The sequence below is a fragment of the Chanodichthys erythropterus genome, chromosome 3 (genome assembly GCF_024489055.1).
Source record: "Chanodichthys erythropterus isolate Z2021 chromosome 3, ASM2448905v1, whole genome shotgun sequence".
In the NCBI taxonomy this organism is placed as follows: Eukaryota; Metazoa; Chordata; class Actinopteri; order Cypriniformes; family Xenocyprididae; genus Chanodichthys; species Chanodichthys erythropterus.
Window position 1 is genome coordinate 15,680,933 of NC_090223.1, and position 21,316 is coordinate 15,702,248.

The 21,316-nt window shown below is 34.5% G+C and overlaps 1 protein-coding gene across 4 annotated transcripts in view; it reads right to left on the bottom strand.

Moving 5' to 3' along the window:
- LOC137017171 (myosin-9-like) overlaps window positions 1-21,316 on the bottom strand; it is a 60,926-nt gene that overhangs the window by 33,012 nt on the left and 6,598 nt on the right. For 3 of the 4 annotated variants that reach the window (XM_067381152.1, XM_067381156.1, XM_067381153.1), the window contains exons 2-6: window positions 9,308-9,639; window positions 6,098-6,254; window positions 4,154-4,181; window positions 3,965-4,058; window positions 1,975-1,995 (exon numbers count right to left, since the gene is read on the bottom strand). In XM_067381152.1, coding sequence (XP_067237253.1) covers window positions 1,975-1,995; window positions 3,965-4,058; window positions 4,154-4,181; window positions 6,098-6,254; window positions 9,308-9,634 — 627 coding nt within the window. In that variant the 5' untranslated portion in view covers window positions 9,635-9,639. The remainder of the gene's footprint in view (window positions 1-1,974; window positions 1,996-3,964; window positions 4,059-4,153; window positions 4,182-6,097; window positions 6,255-9,307; window positions 9,640-21,316) is intronic. The other variant, XM_067381154.1, reaches the window with a different exon arrangement.

Genomic DNA, 21,316 nt, shown 5'->3' on the forward strand with positions numbered 1-21,316 from the left:
ACACCGATCATCAGACATCAGAGTTCACTTCAAACCAACCACTGTGAAGAAGAGCTGATCACGACCAGCTGTCGAAAGCAAAGCTCTCCAGCACAACATCACAAGCTATTCGCACACAGAAGAGCAAACGAGCTGAAACAAACACAGACGACATAAGCACGGTCTGATCCCCAATCCCAAACACCACCAAAATAAAGCGACCCGTCACCTCTGAACACATCCAGACATCCACCAAAACACTCTCATACACACACATTCACTTTAAACACACAACTCTTACCTGGATTATTACAGTATTTACTTGAAATAAAATATAAAACATTCTTTTTCATTTAGTTTGTTTTAAAATGGCTAAAACTAAAACTGATATCCATAAAAAACTATATATACATGTTTAAAAAATGACAAAAACAAACTAAAAAATTAATGAAAAACTAAATTTTAAATAATTAACTCAAAATATTACTGGTATGAAAAAAATCTGAACTTCAACTAAAATTAAAATAAATTGAAAAATTGAAAAACTAAAACTTAAAATAACTTAAACTATAATAGTATACTTTGTTGTAATAAAAACACAATAAAATTACTAAAACATTAAATAAAATTACAATGAATTAAAAAATTATAGTAAAATAACAAAATAATAGTACATTTTGTTGTAACAAAAAACAACAAAACTAAAACGTCAAATAAAATGAAAACTGAAAAAGTGTAAAATAAATTAATGAAAACTATAATATATAAAACACAATAAAGCTACTAAAACTTCAACCAAAATTAAAATGAAACCTGAAAAATTAAAAATAAAAGCAAATTCAGAGTATTAATAATAAATAATAATAAAATAATAATAAAAAGAATGACTAAAACTTCAACCAAAATGAAAATTAAAAATTAAAATGGAAATTATTCTATAAATTCTTCCAATTAAAAACATTTAAATAAGTCTTATGTTAATTATGCGTATGTAAATTTGAGCCAGGACAACTTTTCTAGGTGGATGGACTTCCAGTGGGCGGAGCCTAATCCATCAGCTCTGACATAAACCATCTAATTTACATGGACTAAACCACACCCACAGCAATGACATCACTAGAGGATCCTCCTCATAGGGGGCAGAGCCTAATCCTTAAAGTTTAGGCGCTGCACAGAGCGATCGGCGAATGACATTAAAGTACCGCAAGAGCGATTCAAAAGCATAAGGAGTCGTATGCTCTCCAAACACTGTCGCCGTACTTTGGTTTCATACGCCGATCGCTCTGCAAGTCGGAAACACCTCTTTACATGGACTAAACTCCACCAACATCATGACGTCACTAGAAGATCCTCCTCCTAGGAAAGCGTCTCCACAGTTTGAACATATTTTCTTTGCTCAAAGGTCGATCCAGTTCTGGCTGTTATATATCCAGGACTACTCTTGCATGCATCATCTTGTTCACATCATGTCAGCATGTGAGATCTCTCTGTAAATCTTTTCACATGCTCTCGTAAAGCGAGGCTCGTTAAACACGCCAGAACATTCCAGCTGCATGAGGTTTGTGCTTCCCAACATCGCTGACATCATGATTCCCGCCGCGGGAGGGATTGGCTCATACCTTTGGCCAAAGTGAATCGACACACATAAACACACATCTTACTTCAACAGCAGTTTTCAAACCCGGATCCCATGAGCACAGAAACAGACAGACAGACGGATTCAGACGGATGAGACTGAGAGCCCAATGTGATCACGCTCAATCGAATCCCGAAAAAATCTGGCATTCACTGCATTAAAATTAAACCAAGCGCTGATTTTTTATTATTATTATAATCTTTTAACATTACTGTGATGTGATTCATTGGTTCTCAGGGTCGTGCGTCTGAATCGCGGTGTGTTCGGCTTCACTTGTTCACCCAGCAGAGGCTACGGAGAGAGATGAGGGTGGGAATGAGACGGAGGGAGACAGGTGGAAAGATGATGATGTGACTCACATGTGACAGGATGGAGCTGCTCTGTTGGTACAAAGAGAAAAACACTCAAACCATCAACTTACACACACACACACACACACACCGTCACTGTCCAGATACACACCATGATGACTGACAGGAACATCAGCCACGTGTTTGGACACAATCCCAGGATTTTTTTTTTTTTTTTTTTTTCAAATCAGTCTGGATTGATTCCTTTCCATGAACGAGGAACAAACGAGGACAAACGTATTAGCGAACCTGCGCTAGTCAAGCTCAATCGTTCGATGCAGTTGTTTGCAAACTAGATAGACTTCACTGACTTAATTAAAATCTACAACCCTGTTACAAAACCTGAAATTAAAAACTTTATTTTATGTACATTTAATGTATATTGCAATATGCAAAAATAAGTATGCTATAAATAAATAAAAGGTATTAAATCTAACTGAAACTATAAAGAAATGTGGCCCAACAGCCTTGCAAAAATAAAATAAAAAAAGTTTTAAATAAAGCATAATATGAATTATATATATATATATATATATATATATATATATATATATATATATATATATATATATATATATATATATATATATATATATATATATATATTATTTTATATTTAATATTTTTTATTTATTCTATATTTAATATATTACAATATACAAATAAATAAAGAAAAATATTTTAAATCGGATTAAAACTATATGCAGAAATATGGCCAAACAGGCTTGCAAAATTTAATTATACATTAAATATAAAAATAAAATAATGTTGTTGTTTTTTTTATTTACTTTATTACAATATGCAAAAAGTATGTTAAAAAACAAACAAATAAATATAAATGCAAAAATAATTAATAAATAAAAATGAAAAACTAAATTATGAAATTATAAAATATATAAACGTATGTGTTTATTTAATGTACATTATAAAAATGTGTATGTTAAGGCCCAACAAGCTTTCAAAAATAAAGTATAAAATATATAAATAAATGTATACAAAAGATTTTATTTTATTTAATTTTCTGATTTCTGCAGGAAATAAATGTCTATTTTATTTTCATATTTAATGTATATTACAATATGCAAAAATATATCATAAAAATAAAAATAAATAAAATAAATGGTTTTAAAACTGATGGAATCTATATTCAGAAATATGGCCTGTCAGATTTATACAATATTTTATTTTTATTTCTTAAATGTTTATTACACTCTGCAAAACTTTGTATGCTAAAAATAAATAAATAAATAAATATAACATGCAAAAATAATCATTTAAATAAAATAAAAAATCTAAAATAAATCAATTTAATTATGAAATATGTATAAATAATATATAATTTATATAATATAATATAAATAAAGTTGTGTTTCATTTTTATTTAATGTTATATATATTTAGTTTATATTACAAAATCTGACTGAAACTATATGCAGAAATATGGGCCTGTAAAAGGCTTGTAAAAATAAATAAAATAAAAGTATATAAAATTATATACATTTATTTATTTAAATGTAATAAAGCACCTCCTGGTTTTTCAACCATTTGTTGAAAAAAAACCTAAAGATATTTTTGCAGATCTCCGGCTGTCTTTGAATGTCTCTGACAGACATGAAGTGGACGTGACGTCGGTATAATCATCATATATCATTATATCATGACTATATCATATCTGATGTTTGCCATTCTTCAGGAGTTTGACTGGATTAAACTGGATTGGACTGTTTGAGATCTACAGCTGCTTTGATGATTATGAACTGCTTTAAACTCCCTCCCATCACCCAAACCAGCCCACAATCCTCCGTCACGGCCTGATCTGATATGATGATGTGAAACCAGATGAAAGCAGGGTGGAGGACACTAGAAAACCGTCAAAATACTGAACGAGGAAACTCAACCTTTAGTCTACCACTGATACACACGCTTGACGTTCAGTGAATCTGAAATACTAAACAGACGCGCTGCGGTATTTGCTCTCGTCGTCTCGTCAAGAACTAACCTGGTCTTTCTTGGTCTTGTGAGACGAGGCCACGTGAGCCAGATACTGAATGACCTTCTTGGTGTTTTCTGTCTTTCCAGCACCAGATTCGCCTCTGAACACACACACAAACACACAGTGTGACAAATCAAGCACAGCTTTCATGGAAAAATCCTAATCATTAAACGCATGCAAGACCATGTGACTCACGTGCAGAGAATCGATTGGTCCTCACGGTCTGTTGGAGGAGACAGAAACATGGAAATTAATCATTTACATTCACTAAGCATTTCATTTCTGGCATTTTATGTATTTTGAGATTTTTTTGATGAAGATTACTTGGTAGGAAATAATTTTTATATTTTTTTATAAATATATTTTTAATTAGATTTTATTTCTATTTTATTTATTTTAATTTATTCTTGATTTTTTTTTAAAAAACAGGATGTATTTTATATATTTTAAGTTATTTGGCAGGAAATCTTAATTTTATAGTATATTTTATGTATTTTTACTCATTTTAATATATATTTTATTGATTTAATCTTTAATCTTTTTTTTAAAAAAAAGCAGGATTATTTATTTTTGATTATTTGGCAAGAAATAATTTTATAATTGTATGTTTTATTTTATATTTAAATATTTATTTTTATTTATTTATTTAACTTAATTTCAATTATTTTATTCTTGATTTTTTTAATGAAAAACAGCATGTATTTTATGTATTTTGAGTAATTTAAAATGTATTTACTTATGTTTTAATTTATATTATATTATACATTCTAGATTTTTTATTTGACACACAAAATGTGAAATTATTGGCTACTATCCGCCTAATAAAATCAGTTTTAGAAGCAGATAATGTTTATAATAAATGTTTATGATTATGAAAGCAAACATTTCTTCATTAGAAGAGCGTGTACTGATGACTCGAGCATGATAAGAGTATTTGATAAACTGAACAAGGTCAAGATTGGCTTTCATGTGAACTCAATCAGTGTCATTCATTTGTCATGTTGGTTAGCTGAATTAAGTAAGCCGAGCAGCTATAAATTCCTCAGGGCACAGAAACACGCCTCCTTCTTCAGCAGGAAGGACTCAGACCACAAAACAGGAAGTCAATATCTGGCTTCCTGTGAATGGAGAAGGAGCCGCCTTTCCAGCAAACTGCCCGAACGACTCAGAGCAAGATAACGGTCTCGCTCAAATTAACACTTACACTTACTAAAAACACATTTTTAGAGATTAAACGGCACATTCTGAAGATTAATGTCAGGAGAAACATTCTAGATAAAGTAATACTTAGTGTTAGATGTTTCACCACATCATTCACCCCAAATCTGAGCAATAATAAAACACAAATATTCTACGCAGGAAAATACGAGCCCCTGAAGGCTATTAAACGTGCTCAGTTTCAGACGCCTCTGTGACCTGAGAGAGGCTCGACAGCGGTAGAAATGCCACTAATCGCGTACGATCATGATTTTCTGTCAGGCGGTAATGAGGGCCTCCCGGAGCGAGGCGGTTAAGCGCGTTCCCTCGGCAGGAATCGGGTCAGAGACTCACTGCAGGAGGCCGCGGAGGATTTGAGAGGCACATTAAATCCTGACGGGGGGAACGGAGTAAATGAGGTCTGGCACAACACAAACCAGCTCTGAAGGCCCGCGGGACAAACACACAAGCAGAAAACAGCATTATGAACTGTTATTGAGAGTTATGTGCAGTCAGAATCAGATCAAGATGCCAACTCTTATTTCTGAGCAAACACTGTAGAAATCCAATCAAAGTCTTTAACTCTTTAAATCACAGATTTTCATGAACACTTCATGTTGCTGTTTCATGGTTGTGTATTGTTTTGACAGCAGAGAAAACGTCTCAAATCGGCTGATAAAATCTATTTACATTTCAGGGAATAAATATAATCAGTCTACATTAATGATGTAAACATTTATGTTTTGACTAATGATATCACCTTATTGTGTGACTGTTGAGTTTCTCTGAATGACAGGAAGAAGAATCGACTGAACTGCAAGTCAGATTCTACATCCTGTAGTGTGTGTGTGTGTGTGTGTGTGTGTGTGTGTGTGTGTGTGTGTGTGTGTGTGTGTGTGTGTGTGTGTGTGTGTGTGTGTGTGTGTGTGTGTGTGTGTGTACCCTGCATCATGCTCCTGTAGGCCGTGTCTGTGATGGCGTAGATGTGTGGAGGCATCTCATGTCGTTTCTTGCCCTTGTACATCTCCACGATCTCCTCTGAGTAGATGGGCAGGTTCTTGTACGGGTTGATGACCACACAGAACAGACCCGAGTACGTCTGCGACGGAGAACAGAGACATTTACTCACAAAGAGCTCACAAACACAGACGACACCACCGCTCGAACATCTGGGTTCAGGGAGACATTAATGTTTGTGAAAGAAGTCTCAGTAAAAACAGTAAACAGACCTTACAAAGTCATAATGGTGAAACTGAAAGCTGAATAAATAATCTTTCCATTGATGTGTGGTTTGTTAGGATAGGACAATATTTGGACAACTATTTGAAAATCTGGAATCTGATCAATATATTGAGAAAATCGCCTTTAAAGTTGTCCAAATGAAGTCCTTAATTATATCCGCTCACAAAAATAAATTTGATATATTTATGGTAGGAAATATACAAAATATCTTCATGGAACATGATCTTTACTTAATATCCTAATGATTTTTGGCATAAAAGCAAAAATTCTATGTATTTTTGGCTATTGCTATAAATATACCCCATGTGACTTATGACTGGTTTTGTGCTCCACAAACATGGTGTAAAAAAGCTGCTTTATTTGAGTCTCAAACCTTCAGATTAATCTACGTTTACAGTTTTTTTCTATTTCACATCAGTATTTGAAGTGAAATCTGTTTCTGAATGCAAACCAGACTGAAACCGGCAGTCTGGGATCTACTGTTTGAAACTAATCTGGCCTGATTTGCATAAGCAAACCGACCCTGATGAGCAGGATCATGTTAAATCTGTTCCTTCAGAACAGCACAAAACATCATGAAATTATTAAATATTATATATTTAGCCACCATTAAACACATTTCACCACTAGAGATGCACGTATGAAGCCCTATATGAGTCCTGCTGTATCATATTTGATACGCACATTTCTAAGGCGTCTAAATTATCAACATGATCAAAAATTTGCTAAAAACCTGTTGGACATGATCTACTACATGCCTTCTGTTATCTGATTGATATATTTTTAGCAAGTAAAAGGCTTTTTAGTATTATTATAAAAATGTCCACCTTCAGATTGTGGTTCATGTGTCTTTTTGATAAAAAAAAACATTATTTATTTATTTTTTTTTAAGTAAATGTAAGATTAACTTTTATATTGTTAGTAATACTTCAAGATTACTGAAACAATTTAGTTTTCCTTGATTATCCATACATGATTTTTTAGAAAAATTATTGACGACTAATATTTATATGCATTTTATGTAAATATATGATATATTGTTATAAAGATCTCATTGACTTCCATTACAAGCATAATTTCATACTTTTTGTCCATAAAAATATCAGCATCCTCACTTTATTTCATTTTATTCTTTAACTTGAGATGCTAATGCTAGAGATGTATCGGCCAATAATCGGTATCAGCAGATAAAAGCATATTTTCACACTATTGGCCGATAGTCAATCAAAAGAGGGCAGGGAAATGCACTGAATTATGGCTTTGTGTAAAGAAAATGCTAAGAAACCAGTTTGATGTTCAATATTAATAGTAATTATATTAATTAAAAACATTCAGAAAGTTAAGAAATATTAATTTAACCTTCAGAATTTAGTTAACGTGTTGTCATATTAATTTGAGTAATGTGTTTGTTTATAACTGATACCAGTTACTCTGAAACAAGTTGATGAAAAGGATTAAAAGTTTTTATTTGGATTTCTATCAAAAAATAATTATTATATATATAGGATGATTAATTATTATTTATAATGAAATTATCATACATTTAAAAAAAAGAAAAAAAGGTATAAAAGGCAGAACCCCCAAACTATCGGTAGATATTGCTCTGAATAATCGGCTATCGGTATTGGTGGAGAAATTTAGTATCGGTGCTTCTCTAGTTTAAACACATTTCACCAAACAGCAAAGTCTGTCTGCTAATAAACTGCATTTCTTTATCTCCAGCCCTCACTGCAGAAAGCACGTGTGAGCAGGTTTCATTTGTTTCATTCATTGCGATGGTTGTTGAGTTGTCGTCATAAAACCACAAGAACAGAAATATAAGCGAAAAGGTGAAGTGAAAACTTTCCATCGCTGGCATGTTCTCCTGCCGTGTGGTTCATCGAGTTAATGTGGTTAACAGATTGAGACAAAAATGTTTTGGAAAAATCTAATAAGTTTTTTATTTTCTGTTAATGCAACTAAATGTGTGGCTCTGCAAAACAAAACAAAAAAAAATATATATATATATATATATATATATATATATATATATATATTTTCTGAAGACAATACAAATCTTGTTAGTATGTTCTATATGGTTGAAGTTGCTAGGGGCGTTGCTATGTGGTTGCCGTGGTAACCGGGTTGTGCTAGTGCTCACATTTATGAGTCAGATTGGTTTCAGAACCAAATAACAGACATGCGAGGAGAATCGGCTCAAATAACTAAAAAAAAAGAAAAGAAAAAAAAAAGTGTAACCTAACCTGGACTAACCAAACCTGACTTATCTTAGGGATTCAAAAGATTTTTCTCTCTTTCTCAAACATTGTTTTAACTCAAAACTCCCCTCTCCTCCCACATGCATCATTTCCTGTCCCTCGGGAGCACATTGTTCCTACAGCTTCCTGTTTAGAGAAAGAGCACTAAATAATTTCAGTGATCGAGTCAGCGAGACCCTATTATCTACATTCAAGGCTGTTGAACCTCTTAGCATTTCTCAAAAACAAAAACCTCTGACAGACAAAAACATTGAACAAGCTCCTGTTTTACCTTGAAAAAACAAACTGGTGTGACTGTGGAATTGTGGGAAATTATCCCCCAGTTTCACAGACAAGGCTTAAGCTAGTCCAGACTAAAATGCATGTTAGAGCTGTTTTATCTTCACACCAGTGAAGTCCGCTATATAGAGAAAAATCCTGGAATGTTTTCCTCAAAAACCTTAATTTCTCTTCGACTGAAGAAAGAAAGACATGGACATCTTGGATGACATTGGGGTGAGTAAATTATCAGGAAAATTTAATTCTGAACTAATCCTTTAATGTTACTGGAACCACGTTTGTTCATAACTTTGAGAGAACCTTGCCAGAATGTTCCCTGTTATTTGGGTTGCACCCTCAGAGGTCATTAATAACAGTGTTTGCGCAGACTCACGTATATGAGGCCGGAGTAGTATCGCTCCTTCAGGTTGTGCAGCACGGACGCCTCGTTCAGGCAGGTGAGCTCGGCCATGTCCTCCACCTTGCTGAACTTGGGCGGGTTCATCTTCTGGATGTCATCCTTGTTGACTCGCACTTTCTTTCCCGAGTCGGCCAGCTCCACCACGACCTCATCACCGTGCTCCTCTTTCACAGAGCCCGGCTCGAACCCCAGGCGCTCCGACGGCACCCACACCAGCTTCTTGGTGGCCCAGTCGGCCTGTGCCAGCGGGTTGTTGACCAGGTTACGGTCCACGTACAGGAACTTGTCGGCGTCCGACATGGTTTCTGGAGGCGAGAGAAGAGAGCAGGATGTTACGAGATGTTTGTAAACTATTAATATACACAGATGTTTAATAATAAGCATGTTTAATAATGTACAGAGTGTTTATTTCAAACCCTAGCTAGCAGAATAAACAAGAAACAGCAAAAATAGACAATTACATCACCCGCCTGAAGAAGCTTTTCCAGTTTATTTTCTCGATAAATGTCCCTGATTGATTCTGTATGCTATTCTTAAGACAAAAAATTGAAAATAGTTCAGAAAAATCAAATAATTTAAAAAAAAAAAAAAAAAAAAAGTTATATTAAGTAACTAGGGTTGTGCCATTACGAAATTATTTTTTTAACCAACCAAATTTCCCATTTTCTAGGTTGTTGCAATGTTGTTCAACATGATTTTGCATGTCGCTATGTGGTTGCTAGGGTGTTTGGGTGGTTTCTAGGGCCATCACAAAGGGATGAGAGGATATCAGCATTCAACATCTTAAATAAACATCAGCTGAAGAGACCCTCAACTGATGCTAACAACGCGAGCGGTCGAGAAGCAGATCTGCAACGGAGCACTTTCTGCTTGTCTTACACAATCCCTCAGGAATGCTGGGTCTGTAGTGCCAGTCCAAACACAGCTCGTAAAACACAGCAAACGTCAGAAAGGAGAGCTTTTGCTCCTGGCGGCCACATGAAATGACACCACCGTCCGCAATTACAGCCACGGCGTCTCAAACACACACACACTCGGGCTGATGAACACAGTGCGCGGGATGCTTTGTTTTAAATGCGGTCGTGCCAAACACATTGTTGATTATACTATTCAGAGACGTGTTTAGACAACGGCGTGCTTGTTTAAACTTCGTGTCAAAGAGCAGCAGGTCTCCGGTGGGTCACAGGCCTCATCAGATCGCCGAAGGCAGGGAACAACAAAGCTAAATGCAAATAAAACAATGCAGCTAACCTTATAATTGTGCAGAGTTAGTTACTATAGTACAATACATTAAACAAAATATTAGAAAACCACTTACCAAATCATTTACATTTACTCATTTACCTTTACTCATTTACCAAATTTCCACTGATTCCATATCCAAAGTGACTTCTAAACAAGAAATACGACAAACCGATTCATCCGAAGAAGGCAATGCCATTAAAAATGGTAAAATTAGATATTTTAAACACTGTTTAGAAGAGGAAAGCTAGGGAAATGAGACATATTGAAAGCTTAGACAAGATTCAGTCAAGTGCTGAAGGAAAAGATGTGATTTTAGATGTTTTAGAGGCTTGGGAAGATCAAGCTACCGCTGAGGAACAGCGAAAGTAAAGGTTCTGGAAAAAAAAATACCTTTTTTTCTGGCTTTTATTTGGAATCCTATATAATACTAATATAATATAATACCCACAAACCATCATTTCATATGAAAGAAGACCTTTGACTATCTTTGTGTACTTTATAATAGTGTTTTTTTTTATAAATTTAAATAGCACAATTATTGCAGGTATCTCAAATAATTGTGATTAGATCGAATAACCGTGATTAATCAACAATTGCGTCGCGACAGACCTAGTTTCTGGAGAGGATGTAAATCTACAGTATTTTGAAAATCAAATTAGACAGACAAGTTGTGTGACACTCATTCTTTAAAAAAAACATGAACAAACAACACAAGATAAAATGTCAGTGTCCATGTTACCCCTCCTGTTCGAACCGCCCGCTCTAAGCGCGACTTGACCCTGGGTCCACTGGCATGGGAGTCGGGCACTCTAACAATGAGGCTAAAGACCACAGTCTCTAGTGTCAGTTACTAGAACCAAACTTCAAATTTGGAACACAACTTGGTTAGACATATGGCTTTGAAATTATAGTAATTTTAGAGTCCAAAATATTTTGAAAAATGTGTATTTTATATAAACATTTGCTTTACAGTAAACTACAACATTTTTACACTTTAATTTTTTTAATGCTTTCACTTCTGCCATAATCTATAGATTGTCTTCTTTAAAAAAAAAAAGAAAAAAGAAAGCTTGCGTTTAAGTTGAGATCTATGTTCAAAAAGCGGGGTGACAGTTAACAGGTTAAACCATAAAAATTCAATGGTTTGGATCTTGCTGTGTTAACAAAACCTCTTGGCGCGAAGGAACTAGCCTGGCAGGTGAACTCACGCAGGTGTTGGGTAAATGCAGCTCAGCGCAGTCACTCGGGGACACAAACAATCTCTGAGTTCAACTGAACCAAAACACTGCAAGCCCAAACAGGCGCAAGATGGCCGGCAGCGGTTCCCACGCGCCACTGCATCTCAAAGCATTCGAGCTGCAGGAGAGGGAGGGACGCAACAGGTCTGACCAGATCAGACGAATGCACAGAATCATAAACATCAATCCTGTCTGTGGCTTCAATGGACAGTCCACAAAACATGTTCTGCTTTTGCCAATTTCCCAACAAATCTTTCTTTTTTTGTTAGCTGGGTTTATAGTGGAGAAGAACAAGTAATTATGGGCAAACAAGGGAACAAGACTAAAAATAATCATAATTTCCAAACAAGCTTCCCAAGCACACTGCCTATAGTAGGTCAAACTGATTTTATATAGATTAACACTGACACAAAGCAATTTATAGCTAATGAAATCTTTTACAACTGAACGGACAAATTTAGCTCCAGGAATTTCTGGATGTTCCAAACCTGGCAATCACAATTTATTTCCAGGTCAAAAACTGAACTGACCAGCAGCTCTGATAGCAGCACAGGTTCTCCTGTGACTCGTGGCGTTCGTCCGCGCCCGGGAACTGGTTTGGGTGGTTAGTGATTCAGAGCTGCACACTCCATTGAGTCTGTCAAGCCGGTGAGTTATTTTAGTGTTTGACGCTCTTCCACACCCTGAGCAAGAAACAGATTCCCACATGGGAGGACTTTGGCTGATCCAGATCTAAACGAGATAATTCAGTGTATTTGTAATGGCAGACACTCATATGTGGAGTTGCTAGTTTAATAGAACTATGACCGGTGATATTATCTAGAGAGCAGAGACTTATAAAGCCAGTACTGAGCAGTAAACTAGAGAAGTTTTAATCATTCTGACAACATCTGCATCAATAGCCAGCATGCCAATGGCTTGACCAGTTAATAATGCATTGTTGGTTTCTTGTTTTCCAACATTCATACATTCATGCCATAGCAGCAGCACAGGCCATTTTAATTGCAAATTTAAGAGTAGTAGAAAATTATCATAAATAAACTTCAATAAATAAAGGAAATTATGCATAATTTAACAATATTTCTTACAACAAAATTAAAGTACAGTAATTGTATAAGCTCTGTCAATTTCTGATTTCAAATATTTTTTAGATTATTTTTAGAAATTGTGATTTTTATTATATGAAATATTCATCTAATTTCTATTTAATATATTAAATTATTTAACTCAATTTACTACTAAATATTTTTAAAACACACTCTTAGAAGAAAAGGTTCTATATGGAATCTTAGGCCATGTCCACACTAATACGTTTTCGTTTGAGAACGTATATTTTTCTCTCCGTTTTGGCCTTCCGTCCACACTGAGACGGTGTTTTAAGTCAACGAAAACATAGTTTTAGAAACCGCTCTCCAAAGCGGATAAATTTGAAAACGCCGTCTTTGCATCGTAGTGTGGACTGTGAAAACGGAGGCTTTTGAATACGATGGCGCATTTTTAGTCATGTGATGCAGTCATATGACCAATTCAGCCAAGACACATCTCCCAGTCTACATTCTCGCTTGCTTTGGCCACTTTATACTCCTGTGTTACTCGCAGCAACAAATCCACCACACACTGTCGGCCCATTTAAAAAACTCAGTGCCTTTCCTCGACATTGCCGCAAAGTTTCAAAAAGCTTGAAAGTAAATAAACGCCTAGCGCGAATGACGCAGGTCGAAGCTTTACTCATGCGCAGTATGGGGATGTAAGCGTTTTCATACGTTTCAGTGTGGATGAGCAACTTTTGAAAATGATAGTGTGGACACGGAGCGTTTTTAGACGAAAACTCAGTTATCAAATATATCCGGATTAGTGTAGACGTAGCCTTAAAGGGTTCTATCCGCTTAACATGTAGAACCTTTTAGGGGTTCCATCATGGGATCATTTTATGGATTTAGTTTTGTTTTCATTCAATTTTATTTAAATATGAAAGTATTATCCAATCAGTTAAGACATTTCTCCTTATTTGAAACCTTTACGGCATAAAATGTTCTTTAAAATTGAGCCAAGAACCCTTTTGGATTCTACTTAGAACCCCATTGAACCTTCTTTTTCCCAAGAGTGTAGACACTGAATTATCTATTAACAACGGCTGTAGATTTGGGAAAACGTCTGTTGACCAGCCATTTGGTCTCAAAATGGCCAAATACTGGTTAATTAATGGGAATGGTTGATTAATACAGCATGACTGGTCAATCATTGCATCAAACGGCACTAGCATTGGTAGAGTTTGTGTGTGTGTGAAAAACCCTTGAGAAAACACATCTGCAACAGTCCATTAGCATCCAAACAGCAGACAGAGAGCGAGGCGACCGCTGGGCCGTTCTCATGACCCCAAACACATCAACAAAACCCCAAACACGCTGACCTCCACAGCTGCTCGCCGTCTGACAGACTAAAATAAGAGAGTTCTAAAGGTTCTAAAAATCTAAATTTCTAAATTTTAACCATTTAAAAAAAAATCTAAAAGAACCTTTTTCCACTATAAAGAACCTTTTGTGGAATGAAAAGATTCCATTACTGTTAAAGGTTCTTCATATGCCAATAAAGAACCTTTATTTTTTACGAGTGAACCACCCTGACGTGCTTCCCCTCCTGGGACGTCCACTTTTAAGAGTTCAAATGAAAAATGTTTTTGCCTGGTTGCACTGATGCATCAAAATGAACAGCAAAGGCTATGCAACTTGTCCTGCTGCCACCAAGAATGATGGGAGATGTAGTTTTATTGTTCATAAACCAGCTTTGTAACTAAACCGTGCAGTCGATGAACGGGTAATTATGATCTGCTTACGCCGGGACTCTTTAATGCTAGACTCGAGTTTGCATGGTTAATGTTTTCCACAATTACAACATGTGGCGTCCTTCATCTCATAAATACGGTCATTAGTCCCTCTCCCGCTCGACCACCCATCGGCGTTTCTTTATCAGAGAGAGCTTGAGTTATTCCACCCGTTTCTTTCCCTATTCCTTTAATTTCAGCAGTTTTCCCATCCTTCTCTCCCAGAAATGGCTGCACCCTTATTCTCAGAAGACACGCGGTCCGTCTGAAGAATATACTGCACTCAAAAACCACAAGCGTTTCTCAATCACACTGAACGGCTTTACTCAACCTGGTACAATTTTATGCATTCACATTCCTACACACATCAAAAACATTATGTCTGGAATCACTTCTAAATCCATTTAAATTTTACCAGATTTTATATTTGTGCAGTTTTGACTACAAACAACTATATGCGACTTTACATTTATTTACAATTATATACAAAACTATGCTGTTCTACAGGATCGTGGTTTCAGAGCAGTTTGTAATCAATGAATGCCATGCATTTATGATAATAGATTGCTTATGACCTACTAGAGCTGCACGATAATTCAATAAAAATCTCGATCTCATTCCTAAATGACAGCGAATCACCTTTGTCTATTAAATCTTTGACAAAATCACATCGAAACATTCAGATCTGTGTTTGCGATGCTATTGATCCAGAGAGGGCATTTGTCATGTATAGGTATGAAACTGCTTAACAAACAGTCTTTTCAACCACACAGTATTGTTTTTTCTGTGTTATATTCAAATTACCATACTAAATGTTTATAGTTCAGATATAAACACTGATGTCTACGGAGAAAATAAAAATCGGGCAAATAATCTTTTGAAAGTAACAAAAGATTATTTGCCCGATTGTAACAACTGTATGGATTTAATTGTTACACCAGTAGGCGGTGACAAGTGACTTAAAAAATGTATTTGTCATTGAATCATTCATTCAAGATATTAGTTCAAAAATGCCAAGTGAGTCATTGAATCATTCACTCAACCCGTTTTTTGTTTTGTTTTGTTTTTAAACAGTTCATTCATATGAATTAAACATTTTAAATAGGCTAGACATTTTGTAAGAACCTCTAGTAAACATGTATGTTGTCTGTTCAGAATAGTGGGAGAATCATGATCACTTTTCGAAAAAAAAAATTGCAAAAACAATCAGCTCTATGACCTACTGTTGGTGAATTATGACAATGTTTACTTTATGGCATTTATAATTTAATATGTTTTAGACAGTTGTAAGAATGCAAATTTTATCTCCCCCATCTTTTTTAATTGACATTTCAAAATAAGAGTCCCTCTGTATTTTAGGCTTGTTTACAATAAAAGTCCCGCATTATGCATAAAGGTTCTTTTTTATTATTATTGTTAATTTTACACAATAATCTGTACCTGCCATTTAATACAATGCAACCTCTTGTAGTTTTTGGGCTTCCCTGTTACAGGAAGGAAAGACTCAGTATCACGTGTATCGAATAGTACATTCATCCAAGTAAACGTAAAAGAAACAAAAAGAAATAGTCAGACACGGTCATTTCTTCTTTGTTGTTTTAAAGATGGACGATTAAAGCATGTTCTCAAGCGTGGCGTGAAATGAACTTCCTCATGAAATGACTAAGTGTCTGATAAGAGCGGTAAATCTTTGACTGTGTTTGAATCACTCAGAGGTGTAAAATTTGAGCTCAAACCTCCTTGACGAGGAGATGGAGTTTGACACAGATCCGCCTGACACACTTGAGTCTCCTGGTGCTTCTGTGAACCTAATTATAACCGCGAGTCTCTCTGCTGCTTCCTGCTGCGATCTCGAGACTTCCTTCCCTACGACTCGCTTCAGAGCAAAGGCTCTTCAGGCCCAGCAAACAAACCACTTCATGTGATCTCTGACAGATTTACTCACATAATCCATTCAAGAACCCTATGAATACAGTTACACGCATCAGTGATGCATTTCACCCCAAAATCGAATAAAATTATCATACAAAAAGGTAAAGGGGTGGTTGATTATGATTTCACTTTTTTAACTTTAGTTAGTGTGTAATGTTGCTGTTTGACCATAAACATCTGCAAAGCGGGTGAGGGGCTGAACACTGTTACTGACAGTCCTCATTTTGCTTGAGTGAGATTCTCCAGCTTTGTTGTTGTTGAGCAACTGAAGCGTGAGCTGTTAAAACTCCGCCCTCTTCTGGAAAGGGGGCAGGGAGCAGCAGCTCATTTGCATTTAAAGGGACACACAAAAACAGTGTGTTTTTGCTCACACCCAAATAGGGGCAAATTTGACAAGCTATAATAAAAGATCTGTGGGGGATTTTGAGCTGAAACTTCACAGACACACTCTGGAGACACCAGAGAATTGTATTATTTATCTGTGAAAAGGGGCATTACAGGTCCCCTTTAAAGCACCAGAACATGGTTGATTTTCTCAAATAAATCGTTCTGTTTTCTGTTTGTTGTTCAGACTGTAAAAACCCTCTTTCTGGAAGCTTTAATTCATGATTAATTGTGATTTAGTACAGAAAGAGAGACACAGATGCAAATGTGATGCAACAGACACACTCATCTAATCCGGACCACATTTGTGTCTTTAGATCACTGCGTTCTGACTGAAGGTCTCTGAGGAAAAACACGCAAACGCTCCAGTTGCCAGTTAAAATATAACGGAATGTTCTGTTTCCGTGTTTGGCTGAGAGAGAGCGAGAGAGAGTTTGTTTCTGCAGACTGACACACAACTATCAGCACAATCCTGCGGAATCCCTCCAGCCAATCAGACGAGAGCTGCTCATCTTGTATTCACCTCACATTTGCATATTAATCAGCCACACCCATTTGTTCCCAAATTGCTGGGAACAAATGGGTGTGGCTGATTAATATGCAAATGTGAGGTGAATACAAGATGAGCAGTTCTCGTCTGATTGGCTGGAGGGATTCCGCAGGATTGTGCTGATAGTTGTATGTCTTTCCTGTGTGTGTTAGACAAAAGGACATTGATTCCCGCCATTACAAGTGTAAACAACACACCTTCTGTGGTACGTACATGACAGACCAGTTACAGCGGGTAATAAAGTGTTTTTATCTGATTTTATGATCTGCGGTGAGAATTGGTTTGCAAATACTGTCCTTCCTCAACTGTGTATCATTCATGAATCACATTTCTGTGTAACTGGTTCATGAATTCTTTCTGCTTGTGATTCCTGAAAGAGGCACAACAAACACAGTCGTTCAGGAACATTAGGATTCTCATCCTGAATCTGAGGACTTGTGAGAGAGGATGGTGTAAGACAGGAAACCATAAACAAAGAAAGAGGAAATGACAAAGGAGGATAAGTATCCAGCCATCTGAGGGCCTGACACTGAATTCCTGCTCGTCTGAGAGAGTTTGTGTCGTACAGATAAAGAGAGTCAAATGATACACACAAACAGACATTAATGATACTGATCGCTGATATTTCTGAAAATAATAATAATAATAATAATAATAATAACAACAATACATATACACATGGATTATAATAAAATAAGAAATAAAATAATCAATATTTTTATAATGTGCAAATAGACATTAACATCACTGATTGCTGATATTTCAAAAAATAATAAATATATATAGTACATATACACATGACAATATGTATAATATTATGTATATATAAAAAAATACATTTGCATTATAATGAATCAAACAATATAATCAATATTTTCATTACTTTTTATTTATTTATTAATTATTTAATTTAAAAATACAGTTGAATTTAATATTATATAAGTAATAAAGCATTTATAGTTTAATTTATAATTACTACATACATTTATCTATTGATTATATTTTTAATAATAATAAAAAATAATAAATATAAATATCTTACATAATACATACACATTTGCATTATAATGAATAAAATAAGAAATAAAATAATCAATATTCTTATAATGTGCAAACAGACATTAACATCACTGGTTGCTGATATTTAAAAAAAAAAAATATATATATATATATAATATATATTACATATTATATAACAATATGTATAATATATAACATAATACATTTGCATTATAATAAATAAAATATTATAACCAATATTTTTTATTATTTTTTAATTATTAATTATTTAATTTAAAATACAGTTAAAGTAATTTAATAATATATAATTAATAAAGTTTAATTTATAATTAACATACATTTATCCATTGATTACATATAAAACAAATAATATAAATATCTTACATAATACATATAAATATGTATTATGTTAAAATAATAAAAATTAATTTGCATTTATTTATTATTTATGGGCAATTCCAGCGTTATGGACGTGACATTTGGAGTCAAAACTTGAAATATAAATGCTCAAAGAATGCATTTAATAGCAACATATTGAACCGTCTATTTATATATTCATAATCCCTTACCAAAGGAGTCCAGACATTAGAAAAATGTCAGTCTACTCAACTGTTTTATTTTTTAGATGAGGGAAATATACAGCGTTACGGACGTGACAAAAAAAGTCACTAAGTTTTGGGTGACAACATATTTTTTAAGAATTCTGTGAATTACATTGCGCAAACCAAAAGTAATACTGCCCACCGAATAAAGAAGGGTTGGCTCTCCACAGAGCATAAAATAATAATTTTATTTCATTTTTCGTGTTCGCATTAATGAGGAAAAAACAACGTTACGGATGTGACAGTTTTCCGTTACGGATGTGACCGGTCTGAAAGCGGCACAGAAGACTGCTTTAAAACTGCTTTAAAACTTTCACAGAGACCTCAAGCAAGCATGTACACCACCAAATATTGAAATCTGGGATACCAGTATGGTAAGACTCCACAATTGATCAACTTTTTACTAAACTTTATACAAATGTAACGTTATACTCTGTATTGCAAAAGGTTATAGATTAGACCTATTTCTCATGTTGACAAGCATGTGCGTTGTTCAAGAATCAATTTAGAGACCATGATTTTCCTTCTTACAGAACTGCATGCTAAAATACATTGACAAATATTAATGTTTATCATAAAGCAGTTTAAAATCGCATGTTTTCCCCACAGTCAGGTGAACCGATTGACACTATTGCCAATCGCAATCATGTCAGTTTTATGTTTTGTGTATGAATGACCACACGGTTTTTTTCGTCTAGTTTTCAGAGTTTAAAGCGGAGTCTTGAGTCAAAATGATCAAACTTTATTTCAAGTCAAAATTATTGCAATCGTATTATTTTCATTTTGTTTGATCGCGCGGATTGTGATCATTATAGGCTAGGCTATTCATTTTTAACCAACAGGTAACGCGACATCCCAATTCCCGAGGGAAGTGTCCTATGAGACACAATGCTCTTCTATAAGTTGTACTGTATCATATAGGCCTACCTTTTGATGTTCATATTTCGTTCTCTGGCAAGAGGAAGAGAAGATCGATTCATGTGCGCCTGATCCGCCGCTTACAGGCGCTGCAGAAGCTAATCTGTCACACGCCGTAGGCTATTAAAGAGCGACATCTATTGTTTAATTTTTTAAAAAAAAAAAAAAATAAAATCGACTGAATTTGAAAGTTAAACCTTTTTCATATTAAAACTAACAAAGCACAAAGAGTATTGCGATTATTGGGTATGTTCTGATATGGTAAGCCTGAAACAGATGATAGCAATATAAAGAAGCAAACTCATAGGATTTAATATGAAGCGTCCGTAACGGTCACGTCCGTAACGCTTATTATGGTTGTTCACAGCAACGTAGTGAAATGAATTGTTGATCCTAATAAGCATAAACATAATTTAGCTTTGCATATAAAGTTTCAAGTTATTTGCATTTATAATTGTTATATGACATAAACTTAATCATTAAAACGTTACGGACGTGACAGAGCACTGAAGCGTCCTGACCTCTTTATTCTAGCCCTTATAAATTCATCAGGCAGTGCTGTTATGACTAAATGAGTGTATTTATTTCTCAGGCATGTATCCATCTTTCTACACAATGCTTACTGCTAAAATTAAAGTTTAAAAAATGGGGACTTTGATCCCTTTTTTGAAAGCATGAAATATGGTTGGTTGAAAATTTAATTTAAGCATTGTTACTTACCACATATATTGTGGATAAACAAGGCAATTTTCTTAAAATTTCTGTTAGAGCACATTAATACAGTATATTACAGACCTAAATGGACAATTTAAAAAGGGTTTTGTTCTTTTGGTTAAAACTTTTTTTTTTCATAGTAAAGATGACCTTTGCGTGGAATTGCCCCCATATTATTGTAAATTAATTTACTCATAATTTAAAAAAATAAATGAATACAATTAAATAAATCACAACTTTATATGCACAATAATTAATGAATAATACATGAATAAATAAACATGAATTCATTTTATTTTATTAAGAATTTAGTTTAGTTTATAATACTTTATTTTAATACTAATAATTATATTTATTTAATAACAACAATACATATACATATATTACATATAATAATACATATGAATATCATTATTTTAAATATAACAAAAAAACAAATAATCAAATCAATATTTTTATTTGCACATTGATTTGTGAGTAGTGGCAGGGTTTCTTTAACTCTGGGGTTTATTTTGCAGTGACGCCCTGGAATATTTTGGCCACCCAGATCTATATTTA